This window comes from Protopterus annectens, chromosome 1.part2 (assembly GCF_019279795.1).
Source record: "Protopterus annectens isolate FY-2018-M chromosome 1.part2, PAN1.0, whole genome shotgun sequence".
Classification (NCBI taxonomy): Eukaryota; Metazoa; Chordata; order Ceratodontiformes; family Protopteridae; genus Protopterus; species Protopterus annectens.
In genome coordinates this window covers 153,868,802-153,885,102 of record NC_056727.1, presented here as the reverse complement: position 1 = coordinate 153,885,102, position 16,301 = coordinate 153,868,802, and the positions used below count along the sequence as shown (strand labels likewise).

The window sequence follows — 16,301 nt, the reverse complement described above, 5'->3', positions numbered from 1 at the left end:
CGTGACCTTCTCCTTGTTCAGCCTGGTATGTATATATATATATATATATATATATATATATATATATATATATATATAGATATAAAAAAACAAGAGAGAAAGAGGGAGAGAGAGATAAGTATATCTAGATATACATATGTATATCTTTCTGGATTTATATATATATATATATATATATATATATGTATATGTATATATATATATATATATATATATATATATATATATATATATATGTGTGTGCTTGTGTGTGTGTGTGTGTGTGTGTGTGTGTATATATATATATATATATATATATATATATATATATATATATATATATACACACACACACACACACACACACACACACACACACACACACACACACACACACACACATACATATGGGTCTACTTGAAAACACTGACACGCCAAAACACTGACGACGAGAACACCGAGACCGGAAGATCGACAACTGAGATGACCGACAGTTTAAAAACACGAAACTTCATATGCCTGACAAACCACAATCTGGTTCACAAAGGAAGAGCGATTACAGACCCTGGGAACTATCGCCCCTTTAGCCTGATGAGTCTGATATGCAAAGCTATGGAACACATCATCATGGACCTAATAAACAAGGATATAGGGAATCTCCAAACTCTGGATCCCACACAGTTTGGTTTTGTGAAGGGTAGATCATGCCTGCTCAACTTGTTTGACTTTTTTCAGTCAGTCACCAGAGTTGTGGATGAAGGCAAGGTGGTTCATGCAGCCTACCTTGATCTTGCCAAGGCCTTTGACAGCATTCCCCAATCAGGAATCATAGAAAAACTCACTAAGCTAGGCATCAACCCCTATATCACTAGGTGGGTTGCAAACTGGCTCACAGATAGAACCCACAGTGTATAAGCAGCTGACTCCAAGTCAGACTGCTGACCAGTCACGAGTGGAGTCCCACAGGGTTCGGTCCTGGGTCCTGTCCTGTTTGGTATGTACTTCTCTGAAGTCCAGGCAAACACGAAGGGTCTCTGGCTGACAAAGTTCGCAGACGATTGCAAGTTGGGAGCTATTATTAACTCTCCAAGCGATGTTGATATCCTACAGAAAGGCCTCACTGAGACCAACAACTGCTGTCAGAACCATGGCCTTAAGTTCAATGCCAAAAAATGTGTCCTCATCCCCTTTGGGAAAAACCCTGTTCCCATGAATTACCACATAGATGGTAGTCCACTGAACACAGAAGGAGTTATAAGAGATCTGGAAACCATGGTTGACAACATCCTCTCTTTTGACCACCACATTTCCACTGTGGTCAGAAAGTCCTTCTGTGTGGCACATCTCATTACTAAGGGTTTTGCATCCAAGAAGAAAGAGGTCATTGTCTCCCTCTACTCTTTCCTCATTAGGGAAATCATTGAGTACAATGCCCCATTTGGCATGCACCTCACTAGACACCTGCAACAACTGGAGAGGCCACACAAGTACCTCACAAACAGCATCCTAGGCCTTAAACACTTGTCCTATCTGGACAGACTCAAAAAACTCCAACTATTCTCTGTCTCATATCGTCTACTTAGAGGCGATCTCTGCTTGATTTACAAAGCCGTGTCTGACCCAGCTCTGTTAGAAACACTCCACGCACTCCGGAGACCTCAACCTCATTACCACAATCAACAGAACATGCTGGAGGGACAGGTTTATAACACAGAGACTGCCCATGCTATGGAATAGACTTCCCATACATGTCAAGCAGAGCACCTCACTGGCCCTCTTCAAGATAAATTTTGATGAGTGGATGGGAAATAGAAAATTCACCTTGGGATCACTCCAGTGGCTCTGCTCAATAGAGGCACTGGGAACTAAGGTCGGGTGGCACAATGCCAGGGTAATCCTATAGGCTAGGCTTGTAAAGGCTCCAGGGCCATTAGGCTAGTACACACATATGAACCTATGAACCTATTACGTCTGGGAAATTTGAGTTCCTTGTGGGGGTGCAGACTAGCTGTTTCAGGGCATTTGTATTGACAAAGTCCAGGAACCAGATGGCAAGCATGTTTGTACTTATGTATGTTGCCCAGTCGATGGAAGGATAGTTGACATCTCCCATGACCAAAGTGTTTGGCTGTATAGTGAGTGCCTTTAAGTAAGTCAAGGTAGGAGGTGTGCTTCTCTTGGTTCATGGTGGGGGACCTGTAGCTAGCAATGATGTGGTAGGATGTTTTACCTATACTTAGTTGGACCTGGACTAGCTCAAGTGAATCATACTGTTTAACCAGTCTTGAGGTGTATTTGGCTTTAGTGAAGATGTATACACCTCCACCTTTGGTTCTTTTACACTCATTTTGGGGTCTGAACATGTGGAAGGTATTGTAGCCTTGCACGGCCACAGTGCTCTTTGTGGGCTTGAACCATATTTCAGTGACTGCAGAGACATCAGCATCTTCCAAGGTGAGGAGTGCTTGCAGGGAGTGCAGTTTCCTGTTTAGGCTCCTAGTGTTAAGCAGCATAACTTTCAGTTTGTCTTGAGTAGATTTTTTTACATTGGAAATTGTGTTGTTTTGACATAGCTTAAAGAAGGCACTATGGGGGAGGCAAGCACCTTTGCCATCATCTGAAGCCTAGAGGAGACAGGTGAAGACCATTTCTGGCAAAGCAGTGTGGTCTGTCAACCAAGTTGCCCTAGGCTGACAGATTCTGGATCCCATTGGACTGACATCAAAAGCTAAGCCAATTGTTGAAGTCAATCATTCTTTGTCTACATTATGGCATCATCCTGGGTGAAGGTAGAATACTGCTTAGGGCTAAGGACATACCTACCTGGGACATATAATCTGAGCGTTCAGTCATGTCTGTCTTCATATAGTCCAGAGAGGTACGTCTCAAGTCATTCACCCCAACATGTACTATGACAGACTCATAATGATAATTGTTGTTGAGTGACTTGAGTTTCTGCATGATTTGATGGATCCTGGTGCCAGACAGATTGCTGACCATGATCTTCTCCTTGTCCAGCCTGGTGAGGGGAACATCTGTGTGTCTCAGTGTGGAGTCGCCTATGTCCAGGACATTTTGCCTTATGGGCTTATTTGCTGAGACAATGGGGTGTGGTGTTGTTATGTATAGTGGATTCTATTTGTTTTGCAGAGTGTGCAAGTGGTTTGCACTTGGGAGACTCTGATCTTCTGGTAGGCTTCCCTTGAATACCTAAGCATATGTGGGTTTGTGTGTTGTGACCTTGAGAGTGTGTGTGTGCTGACAACCTGTTTGATGTCCGGTTGTTGTTACATGAGAGAACTGATTCCAAATTCATAGTGTAATTATATCTCTCATATATTGTATATGGTTGTTTTAGGAGCAAGTAGTTGTCAGTTATTATTAGGCAATTACTATATTGCCTCAGGATGCCCACGTCAATCTGGCTGAACGGAGAAATGGTTGGAAACTGACCATCCATTTTGGCAGGTTTTTACCGTAACTAAAAACAAAAGAAGCCAAAGCAAGTATTCATGAACTATTAACGCACAACAAACTTGCTAAAGTGTCCAAAACCTACAGTGTCCACTTCAAAAATAATCTTTTTATTGTCTGCTAAGCACTTTCATCCCTTAATAATGGAACTACATCAGAAAAATTGCAAACTTCAATGAACATTTAAAAAGATAACACCAACCATGTGATGAATTTACTCCAATCACCTAATTACATTCATAAATAATTAGTAAAAAATATATATCATCAAATGTAAAGTTATATAAAAAATGTAAAATATTTAAAACATTATTTAAACTATATAAAGTTTAAACTTTAAAAGGCAATTGATTCAACACATTTCATTCAAACTTGGATAAGCCATAACATCGAGGAACAGTTGCCACCAAAGTTCACTGCTCTCTAGAAATTCATCACTAACATTCTACCATGGGTTAGATTTTATTTGTTCCAATATAAAAAATATGAAAGTGTGTCCTTCATTAACTTCTATATGTGTTGCTAATGCATTTGTATTCTTTTTTGTCTGATGTGTAAAGGCGTTGATAAATATGCTCTCTTAATTTTCTTTTAGTTTTACCAATGTAGAATACTGGACCCAACAGCAAATGCCCCCATTTTTGCTATTTTTGTCATGGCTTACTGAGAAGTTAGTTATTTGTTTGATAGTGAGTTTAGGAACTGTTGGTCCATGTATACTAGATTCTTGGTCGATATATTTATTTTATGGACTGTTACCAAGAACAGATTAAATGATTTCTTGGAATATATGAACAAGGAAGTAGATTTTCTGAATTATACCCTTACCATAAGCATGGATGTTATAACACATCTTGATATAGAAATAAAAAAAGATGGTATACAAGGAACATTTTGTTCCAATATTTATAGGAAGCTAATGTTTTCCAATTCTATTTTGCATTTCAGTAGTTGGCACCCAAAATATTAAAAAAGGCGGTTGTAAAAGGGCAATTAGTACAACTTACAAGGATGGTATCTGAATATGAGATGTTTTTAAAGGAACATGATATTCTAGTAGACAAGTGTTATAAGAGAGGTTACCCTCGGTGGTTTGTTAATCTGATCAAGGATGAAGTACAGAAAAAAGGAAAAACAGGTTTAATATGCCATTAATTATGGGGAAGAAGAGTGAGAAAGTTCAAAGAGAAGTTAATGGGGAGAAGGTATGACAGATCCTCTATCACCTCCTTTACCTTGGATAGTTATCAGATATCAGGCATCTTCATTAAAAATTGGGCTTTGTTTAATGATAATATGGAAGTAAAGAAGAAAGTGGTTAAGGGCCTTTAATTTCCTACAGAAAGGACAAGTCTTTCACAAATTATTTGGAAGGCAGTACCTTGCTAATGTCCAAGAAATTGGAGGAACATGAAAATGGTATTTTTAAATGTGGATGCTGTCAACAATGCTCCTATATTGCACCAGTGGTTAGTATAAGTGAGAAAGTATTATATTCTAGAGGACATTATATGTGTGACAGCAAATGTGAGGTTTACGTGGCCCAGTGTAACTTGTGTCCATTATTCTATATTGCTAAAACCAACAGAAAATTGAGGGAACATATTTATGAATACATTTATGACAACAGATAAAAAAAGAATACAAATGCATTAGTGAGACATATAAAAGTTAATGAAGGACACACTTTCATATTTTTTTAGATTGGAACAAATAACATTTGAACCACAGGGATTGTTAGTGCTGAATTCCTAGAGAGCCATGAACTTTGGTGGCAACTGTTCCTCAATGCTATGACTTATCTGGGTTTCAATGAAATGTGTTCAATCAATTGCATTTTAAAGCTTAAACATTATATAGTTTAAGTAATGTTTTAAATATTTTTTTTAATTTCATATAACTTAAGTATTTGATGATACATATTTTTTACTAATTATTTATGAATGTAATCAGGTAATTGGAGTAAATTTATCACATGGTTGGGATTACATTTTTTTTAAATGTTGTTCATTGAAGTTTGTGATTGTTCTGATGAAGTTTTTTACCATAACTACTATTGGGGAATGTACTAGTTTGACGAGATGTTGGTCTAGAATTAACAAAGAGGCTTATATTGAAGGTAAGGTTGAAAACTATGGCAACGCTTCTCAGTGTGTTACTAAGTTTCCCACAATGCAGCAGGGAAGCTTGGGAGGGTTCACTAATAGATGTCCAGGGGAAATTTGTCTTTTAAGGCATTTACATCTATACAGGGCATTGTGGTGCACAGCTTCATGCAAACTCGAGGCTTAAACATATGTGAAATTAAACACTTTTAAGCTAAACTACCAATGGGAAAGCACACAATGAGCTTTCGTCCTGTAATTTCCAACTCAGATAAGGTTCAGACCACACACTTCTGCCACACGGGTGCAGGCAGGGCCCGCCTAATGTAAGATGGCTGGAATAGTGCTCAAGTGTAACAATACAGTCTAGCTTCAACAGATCCGAATTTAGTCTATGCTATGTACTAGCTACTTAAGGCAACATAACAGCATTTTTAAAGTGTAGAAAAATACAGCAAAAATCAGCAAAATGAGGCAGAAAAATTATAAAATACAGCCAGCAAAGCACAAAAAAGACTGAAAGAGTACTTATTTTTTCAATTTTAACAGGGGATGCTTTGGCTTTCAGCAGAATCTCTACAGATCTCTGGCAAAAGTTTCCACACACTGAGCAGCTCCAGTTAGACTACCTGCAGTGGTACTGCCCTCTGCATAAACTGGCAGCTCATTGAGCAACTGTGCACAGCGGGAGACTATGGAGAGCATTTCCTATACAGGATTTTAAACTGGAAAGGTTTACTTATATACAAGGCACTGGGAATCATGTTTGCGCTTTTATACCAGCAGGATGAAAGACTTTTACACAGTTAATCTCTCAGGCCACTCAGATAAATACACAATAAACTTTAAACTTTCCACCAGCAGTTTCCAACTTGGATGGGTTGAATTTGGCTCTGCTGCCACCAGAGTGCAAAAGAACCCTCTTGATGTAAAACAAACTAATTTTGAGTTCAAGTGCAGTAACAAATGCTTTACAACAACAAAATTCTTGTAATATCAGGAATCCTTGGAAATAAGTTCTAACCCTGAGAAATGTTCAACAAAATACAGAAAAAAGTGCAATGTAAGAGAACAACGCAAAGAACTTTGCAAAACTTTAGAAATATTTTTGCAGACTCAGGAGAACTTTGGCAAACTTAGAACAGCTTTTGCAGTACCAGAGGAGGTTTGGAAATATTAGAATACTGTTAAAACAACTTAACAGCAGTACAGTAACAAACAGAAGGCATTTCTTTAAGAAGTGCAGGCTGAAAACAGTGATAAATTCAACAAAATCAATAAATGCAGCACAGTGCTGTTAAATAGCACAAAGTGGGTGACACCACATCAACCACCAGACCTGTTACCAGTGGGGTGCCACAGGGGCAGTGCTGGACCCCTTACTGTTTGGTATATACTTCTCAAATGTTCAGGTCAAAACTCAGTGGTTGTGGCTGACCAAGTCTACAGATGACTGAAAACTAGGTACAATCACTGAATCCCCCAAATGATGTCAGTACACTCCAGGAGGGTCTCACACAGATCAGTGACTGGTGTCAAACAGTCTCAAACTGAATGCAAAAAATGCATCATCATTCCCTTTATCACAAGGTCTCTTCACACTCTCAAATCAAGAACAATATCCTAAGTACCAATGAAAAGGTAAGGGACCTGGAATCAAAAGTTGACTGTGACCTTAACTCCAACCACCATGTGTTTACTGTAGTAAAAAGCTTTCTACATAACACACTTGATTAGTAAAGGCATCACTTCAAGAGCAAAATAAGTTATAACCCCCTATACTTGGCACTTATCTGGCCCATAATGGACTATAACACCCCATTTGGCATGTACCGTATTAAGCAACTGCAGCAATTAGAGAGACCTCAGATGTATCTAACAAAGAAGATCAAGGGGCTTTAGCATGTGCCTTATACAGACGAGCTAAAGTCCCTGTCACTATATTCCATATCGTATAGACTTCTTAGGAGAGACTTATACCTGACCTACAGAGCAATCCAATACCAAACCTAATGAACTTGTTGCATATCCATAAATGGGGCTATGGGTGGCTGCCTGTTACAGGGACCTAAATATGGCCTGCAACTTAAATAGGACATGCTGGAGGGACAGATTTATCTCCCAGTGACTGCCACATCTTTGGAACAGGCTACCAATTCATGTGAAACAGAGCACCTCTATGACACAGTTCAAGAGGAACCTGGGCAAGTGGATAGGGCTCTGTAAATTCTTACCGGGGATAGAGCCCACAACCCTCCCAACCCTCCTGGACATGGGCAGTCATGACTAAATGCAATCCTGGGTCATATTTAGCATTTCTACAGTATTACATTGGGATAAAATGGCTAGGATTAAAAGGACCTTCAGGTCGATAGCCTAGTAATCTCCTATGATCCCATGAAGTGCAAAAAATACTTATATCAGCTTTGTAGGTCCAGATGGTTTTAGAAGAAATCCAAGTATTTAAGTCACAGGTGTCCAAGCTGGTTTACTTTCCAAATTGTGCAAATCAGTTTTGCGAGTAATGACTTACTCAAACTGAGCAGCTAAAAATTTTCACTTCATTCGCTCACAACTCTGAAAGTGATAATAGTATGTTGAATTCAACATTATCGACATTACCTGGATGTCCAGAGATGTACTAATAAAGTTTTACAGGGGGGAAAAGCCCCCATGTTCATAGGTTGGTACTAGGCTATCGGCCCTAAGGCCTATGCAAGCGTAGCCATAACAATTCCATGGAATTTTTTTCCCACAATATTTACTTCTCTGGGCCCCTGTCTAGCAGGGCGACTGACATGATCCCTGGGGTGAATTTCCTATCTCCCATCCAATCATCAAGTTTCCTTTTGAAGAGGGCCAATGAGGTGCTCTGCTTGCCATGTATGGGCAGTCTATTCCAGAATATGGGGAGTCTCTGGGTCAGGAACCTATCCCTCCAGCATGTTTTGTTCATTGTGATGATAAGGTTTAGATCCCTGGAGCGTGTGGCTCTGAGGGATTGGGATTTCTTTAAGTGGAGCATGTCCAACAGCTCAGGGTTTGACATGGCCTTGTATGTTAGGCAGAGATCACCTCTGAGTAGACGATATGCCACAGAGTATAGCTGTAGTTTTTTTAGACGGTCAGCATATGGCATCTGCTTTAGGCCTGCGATTCTTTTAGTGAGGTATTTCTGTGGCCTTTCCAGCTGTTGCAGATGTCTTGTGAGGTACATACCAAATGGGGCATTATACTCTATAATGGGTCTAATGAGGGATGAGTACAGTGGGACAATGACCTCCTTTTTTCTGGATGAGGTGTGCCACGTAGAAGGATTTCCTGACTGTTGTGGCGATGTGGTTATCGAACATGAGACCACTGTCCACTTGTGTCCCTAAGTCTCTCATCACACTTTCGATGTTTAGTGTCCTGCCACCTATGTGGTAGTTCATGTGTACATGTACCTGTACCCTCGACCTCATGAGCAATGCTATGGTGATTTTCAAACATGTGATTGTAAACCGTCCAAGCCAGAAACAGTAAAGCTCTGAATAAATGAGCACACTCTCACAAAAATGTAATTCTAATATCAAATAGAACCAAGATGCTTTTCTCCAAAAAAGGAAGCCAATCTGGTGGTCCCCTGCTTTAAACAAACTATACAACAGAAGGAAGAAACTGTTGCAGAAAAGAGGAAAATCCCAGGATGCAAAAAACTCCCTCACCAGCCTCAGTAATGGCATTAAATATAATGATCCCAAGGATATTGCCAATATCCTGGCAGATCGATTTGGTGCCAACTTCACTCCCTTCTCAACCCCTAAAGGGCCCATCTCAATACCAAAAGATTGCCAAATGTACCCCCCACACCCCCTGCTAACTATATATTCTAACTCCAAGACTGCACTACAGTGAGGAAAATGGTACTTTTCCTGATTTCCCACTGTAGTCTGATCCGATTGTAAACAGAGATGCTCAAAACCATGAATGAAAGCTACGTGTTGACACTTCAGAGATGAAAGGATCTCTACTCACAATTTTAAACTTTTGCACCTTTGCCCTCAACCTCATGAACAATGCTATGGTGACTTTCAAACATGTGATTGTAAACCGTCCAAACCAGAAGCAGTACAGCTTTGAATAAATGAGCACACTCTCACAAAAATGTAATTCTTATATCAGCAGGATAAAAGACTTTTACACAGTTAATTCTTCTGGCTAGTCAGATAAAATACAGTAAACTTTAAACTTTCCACCAGCAGTTTCCAACTTGGATGGATTGAATTTAGCTTTGCTCCCAACAGAATGCAAAAGAACCCACTTATTGTAAACAAATTTGTTTTGAGCTCAAATGCAGTAACAAATGCTTTACAACAACAGAATTCCTGCAATACCAGGAATCCTTGGAAATAACTTCACTAACCCTGAAAATTTTTCAACAAAATACAGAAAAAGGTGCATAACGGAAGAGAACAACAACACAAAAAACCTCTGCAAAAATTAGAAATATTTTGGCAGACTCAGGAGAACTTTGGCAAACTCAGATAATGATAAATTGAAACTTATCCACCATGATATTTTTTAATTACTTTCAGCATTATTATTATTCACTGTTCTATTACCTTTACACAGTCTCCAAAGTTCACTCCTGATGTACTTTTTTTGTTTTTAGTATAATACATTCCAGTCTCTTTTCAAGTTTTACCAAAGCCTTTGCCTTTTACCTTATTTAACTGTTGCCCAGATATTTTTAATAATCCCTCAATTTGTACCACCAATTCACTATTACATATTATATTTTTTATCACAGTCACTAGATCATTTGCTTATGACAGAAAAATCACCATTGCAATCTTTTTACCACCTCTCATTTTCTTCATTTCACACATACATGTTTGAATTATTGCATTCATTACTGGTATACACAGCCACATACTTAATTGTCATATTTATTTAATTTTGTCTGTTAAATTTGATCTCTTCTCTCATTACAGTAACTTTCACCCATGATATTTCATACCATATTTCTATAAAAATCAAACTTTTTCTCCTATCTCGCAGGTCTGTAAAATCATCCCGATCACTTCAGGATCAAATAGTTTTGCCACACCAAGTCACTAGCTTTATTTTTGTATTTTCTTTCAAAATCATATTGGTTACCTCTTTTACTATTAACATTTCCTTCACTTCTCTCCCTTTGACTCTGAAAATCCTTTCTCCTATAATGTCATACAAACTTTCTGCACTCTTTTTTGCATTACTTTCATAAAGATTTTAAATAATCTGTATTTCCCAGTGTTTTGGTCATCAATTTTAATATCTTTTCATTAATCATTTCCATATAAATGTAAATACGTCTCCACAAATCCCTTCAAATGTTATTCCTTTCTCTATCCATTCATTTAATATTTTACAGAATATTAATGTCTCATTTTAATCATCTCTTTATAATGCTCATAACCTAATCCACCTATTCCTCGTGCTGATTATTCCCTTCCTTCTTTTATTATTTCATCCATTTCTCTCATTGTGATCTCCTTTTCCAAAGAATTCACAATGTTTTCAAATACTTTTTTACAATCCATACTTATTCTTATACTACTTTATTTTTATACATTCTACACACAAACTTTTCCACAATTTAATTTATTTTTCTCTGCCTATATCAAATATTCCTTTTTCATCAAATATTGCATCCATTCTTCCTTCTCTTAGTTTTACCAAAGTTCCCAAAAACTGACAAAACTTTTAATATTTTTCTTTAAAAATAGTTTTGTCTAAACAACACATTTGCATATTTTCCTCTAGTTTTTCATACAGCTATATTTCTATTTCAAATTGTTCTATTTTTTCATTTATTTTCTGTGATTTCATTATATACTCTTCCATTTATTTGCTTTACTCATTTCTGACATTTAAAAAATATTATCTTGCATTTTCTTTATTAGTACTCCACCAGTGCTCTACCAATACCAGTTATATTATATTGTTTTCATAATGTAGTCTCATTGTCATAAGTGTGTTAGCTTTTCATTTCATCTGTGTTATAAATCTGTCCAGTCAATCATTTTATTGATCAAAAAGACAAGGGGAAGTTCCCCTATTCCCTGGCCAAATTTTCCCTAGTAGTATCAATATTGCTACGAGTCTCCCCTTACAAGAGGTTACTAGCCAAGTGGGTTTAACCCAATCAACAAAGAATACATAAATAAAAATCAAATTAATTATTCCTTTCTTTTCTTTTGCATCTTTGTCATTTCCTTTTCTTGCCTATACCACTCGATAATCTAAACATTCAGGCATTTCTACCCTGCCAGTTATTTTTTCATCTTATTTGAATGCACCGCATAATCCATTTCAAATATGTCAGATCTCTATCTTTTCCCCTATTTTCATCTCTCAGTATCTTATAACTTCTCTAATTACTATAATATATTGTATTATGTTTCCCCTTCTCCTTTCTCAAATGGCAGTTAAATTCTCCCGCCATAATAGCAGAAATATTTAATAGGTCAACATTTTTTAAATTCCTCAAACATCCTTTTCCTCTCTGTCATATTGGCATAAGCAAAAAATTACAATTATCCTTACACATTTTCACTTTTCCATATACAATATACCACTAGTTTTCCAGGTACTACTACCATGACATCCAATATCTTTATATCTCTTTATTTTATTTATGAGCACATATCACTCATTTGTCATATATTTCTTTTACCCCATATAGCTTTCATTCTTTTTCTGTTTATTTCTTTTCATATTTTGTAACTAAGAAACATATAACCTCCAGAGTTATTTTTACACCTTTTTTGAGGACCACACCATTAATCAATTTTAATGCTCTTTATATTTAATACTAATAATGCTAACATAATTACTTTCATTTTTTGCACCGTTCGTATTGCTAATTTTTATTTTTATTTTTTTCTTCTCATTACCTTCTCTCCAATGATTTATATTAATTTTCTTCTTGTTCTTCTACTGTATACAATTTTTCCTCTTTCCCTTCTTCATTTCCTGGGGTTGCATACCAGTTTTTATCTTGCACTGTAATACTTTCTCTTTGTAAACAATTCCTAAATCACTCCCATTATCTTTCTCCATACTAGTTATATTTTCTTTTTCAGTTATCTGCCCATAATACTTACTCTACCAATACCAGTTATATTATCATGAGAATGTCTTTCTACTAAAAAAAATCTCTTCTAATGTTTTCTTTTCTAGTAATGGACAGTTAAACACACACAAAAATGGCCAAATTGAATTTTCTAAACATAGGCCTGAAAATTTTATGGTATGTCCCCTTTCTCAGCACTTACCTGTTCTTCTGGCACCAAGTGATTATCACCCCCACAAAAAAATGTTTTAGTTTGACCCCAATACCTCAATATTCCTTGTTTACCATTTATCTTTATAACACTTGAAATATGCTGCATTTTCCCTTCATGAATATCCATTGTCACCCATATCTCCCACTACCTGTCCTAACATTTCTTTTGTCAATGCATATTTTAATCTCATGCACCTTATTACAAATAGACAGAAAAAGAGTCTTTAACTCAAGCTCCTCTATATCAGATGTTCTGAATTGCACATTTGTTTTCTTCCTTAACTCATTCACGCCAGTGGAGCTTAGGAAGTTTGTACTCTTACTTCCAATGCGAGGAGACTAACTAAGCCTTTTGAAAGAATCAAATTATGTCCTCACATTTCAAACAAATGTTCATATTTCTAGAAACATGGATTATGAAAGAAGTATAAATGCCAAAGTCTTCAGCACAAACTATTTTTATAGTGATAATATTTTTTGGGTTCTAGGTCTTAAACCAGATTTTATGTTACAGTAAATGCAGTGACTATTACATTTGTAATATTTTGCAAACAACTTACAACATCTTGGCAACCACTTAAGTTACACACATACTGTTAACATCATTTTATTCATCTTGCTGGGAGCTTCCATAGGAGGCTAAGGAGCTCTGTCTGTGTTACATGGTTGTTGAAATATTTAGAAAAATGTGAAAATTATATCTATATAAAGTAATATCATAAAAGATTAAGGAAGAAGGGAGAAATCAGGCTGAAAGTGAAATGCTGCAGAATACAGAAATATCACAAACATGCTTGTTCATATTTGCATCAATAATATGTATTTCTGATTTCCCACTCCGCTGGTCCATTTTCTTTTGAATGAGATTACAGAAGAACTCGGCTTTACATGGAGGAGAAGCCTGTTCATAAGAACGGGATTTCTCTGAGACACATACCTATTCTGCCAACATGTCCTATTTATGTTGCAAGCATGACTTAAATCATTAGATTGAATAATTCTGATGATATTCCTTTGCCGATATGCAAAAGGTCTATTAGAGTGGGATACAAGGATGCCTTATATGCCGGACATAGATTTTGCCTCTCAGTTGTCTGTAGGAAACAAACTATAGAGATGGGGATTTGAGGTGATCTACATAGGGCATGTTGTTTACTCCCTGTATTCCTTTTCTGAGGAACCTCTGTGTACATTCCATTTGTTGGCTGTACCTGTTTAGGTACACACAGAAAGAAGCATTGTACTCAATGATGGGCTTGATGAGGGCCAAATAGAGAGGAAAGGACATGTGCTTGGACCTAGATGCCATGCTCTTATTTATAAGTTGAGTAATGTAGAATTATTTCCTTTCTACCTTAGGCGTTGGCTGAAAGCCAGGTTACTGTCTACAGATGTACCCAAACTCCCTGACTACTGGTTCTACTCTTAGGGGTGTGTTATCAATGAGGTCATTTCCTAGGGTGACTGACTTTCCAAAGAGTACTATTATGCATTTCTTGGTATTGAATTTTAAGCTGTGCTTTTGGCACCAGTCATCTGTCTGCATTAGTCCTTCATGGACATTGCTAGTGTCTTGGAAGGCATTCTGTGACTGTACCTAGTTTGTAATCATCTGCAAACTTGGTCAATGAGAAGGCCTTGACATTGGCCTTGACTTCAGAGAAGGAAATGCTAAAAATGAGCCGACCCAGCGCAGAGCCCTGAGGGACTTCACTAGTGACTGGCTGCTTTGTGGAGGTGGTCTCCCCTATCCTAACCTTGCAGATCATATCTGAGAGCCAGATGGCTATCAGCACATAAAACATGGGTCTATGCCTATATCAGTGATTTTGTTTACAATGTCTGACTGAGGTATTGTACTAAATGGCTTAGCCAGGTCAAGGTAGGCAGTATGCACTGTTTTGCCCTTATCCGTTCCCTTGATGACCTTTTCAAAGAATTTTACCAGGTTGAGTAGGCATGATCTGCCTGTAATGAAACCAGACTGGCTTGAGTCCAGTGTTTGCAGGTTTTCTATGTCCTTATTAATTATTTCCATGATAATTCTTTCTTTCTGTAACTCCAGGAAGGCTGTGCCGAGGTGCCAGAATGTTATTCAGTGTGAATAAACTATTTAATACAAGATTGGTGGCATCTTTTTCGCTGGCTTTGTAGTCTGTTGTGTAATTCTTTCCATGGCTCTGCATATGAGACTAGTCAGACTTATAGGTCTTTAGTTCCCGAGGTTGCTGATGGCCTGTCCTTGTACAGATAGATAATCATTGCATTTCTCCAATCTCATGGCACAAAGCCTGTCTGGAGGCTAAGGTTAAACAGTGACTCCACTGGACCCGATATAGCACGTTACAGCCTATTTAGGAGGTATCCTGGGATGCTATCAGGATCCACTGAGGCAGTGTTTTTGGCCTTAGAGACATATCTAGGACCTGCTTCCAAGTGATAATTGGGGGGAGGGTGTTATTTGATGGTATTTTCTAGGAGTGTGGCTAGACAGAGGAAGAGTAAAATTGGAGCTGATATGTCAGCCAGATGATTTGCTATATCTTCCAGCTCCATGTAGATGGCTTCACTTGCAATCAGTTCTGTACACTGTTGTGTAATGTCTTTGAGGTTTCAGACATAGCTAAAGAATGCTTTTTGGTTGTCCTTTGCATAGGAGGCTATATTTACATGAAATCTGGTTTCAGTAGACTTAATTTTCCATATATGTTGTTTGTTTAGATTGATGAGATTGTTTTTACCGTGCTGGGTGTAGCACTTCCTTATCCTGGCAATGAGCTTTTTTTCTTTTGTTGTTTAACCTGTTACGTTTGGATTCCAACAGGTTGGTTTGTTTTTAGAGTTAGTTGTTGGCTTATTTCTGGTAGGCACAGCTGTCTCTCTGCATTTATTGACATGATTGTACAGGGTTTCTGCGAACAATTCTGAATAGGCAGCTGCGTTCTCAGGGTTTGGGAGGGCTTGAAATTTTGACAAGATTATCACTTAATAATAGGATGCTTTCTATGGAAATCTAGTTATGGAGGAGCTCAAGTTCATTATCCTGTTTGACTAGTCTTGAGGTGAATTTGTTGTTGATATAGATTGACACACCTTCATCTTTGCTTCTACCTAAGAAGTAGCTGGCCTGAATATGGGAAGGGCATTGTAGCCTTGCACTGCCAGGGTGCTCGACACAGCATTAAACCACCCCCGGGATTCATGAAGCTTACGCCAGGTGCAGGTGTAGCATCGGCGTTCTAACACCAAAGATGGCTGTCGAGTGATCCAGGTACGAGCTTTTTCCACGTGCACTACCTTTGTACACTACACCCGCACAACTCCTGAGCCTTGTATGCTATTTACCCCATGTGCAGCAGTGTAGCATGCAAATGAAGGTATGTAGCGATTCAGGAAGTGGTGCAGGTGTAGTGTAAGCATGCAGAAAA

At 37.8% G+C, this 16,301-nt stretch overlaps 1 protein-coding gene across 1 annotated transcript in view; it reads right to left on the bottom strand.

Annotated features, from left to right (window-relative positions):
- Positions 1–13,000, bottom strand: part of LOC122792338 (follicle-stimulating hormone receptor-like) — a 222,757-nt gene extending 209,757 nt beyond the window's left edge. Inside the window, exons 1-2 of the mRNA XM_044060137.1 lie at positions 12,863–13,000; positions 12,526–12,692 (exon numbers count right to left, since the gene is read on the bottom strand). Coding sequence (XP_043916072.1) covers positions 12,526–12,692; positions 12,863–13,000 — 305 coding nt within the window. The remainder of the gene's footprint in view (positions 1–12,525; positions 12,693–12,862) is intronic.
- Positions 13,001–16,301: the final 3,301 nt, after the last annotated feature.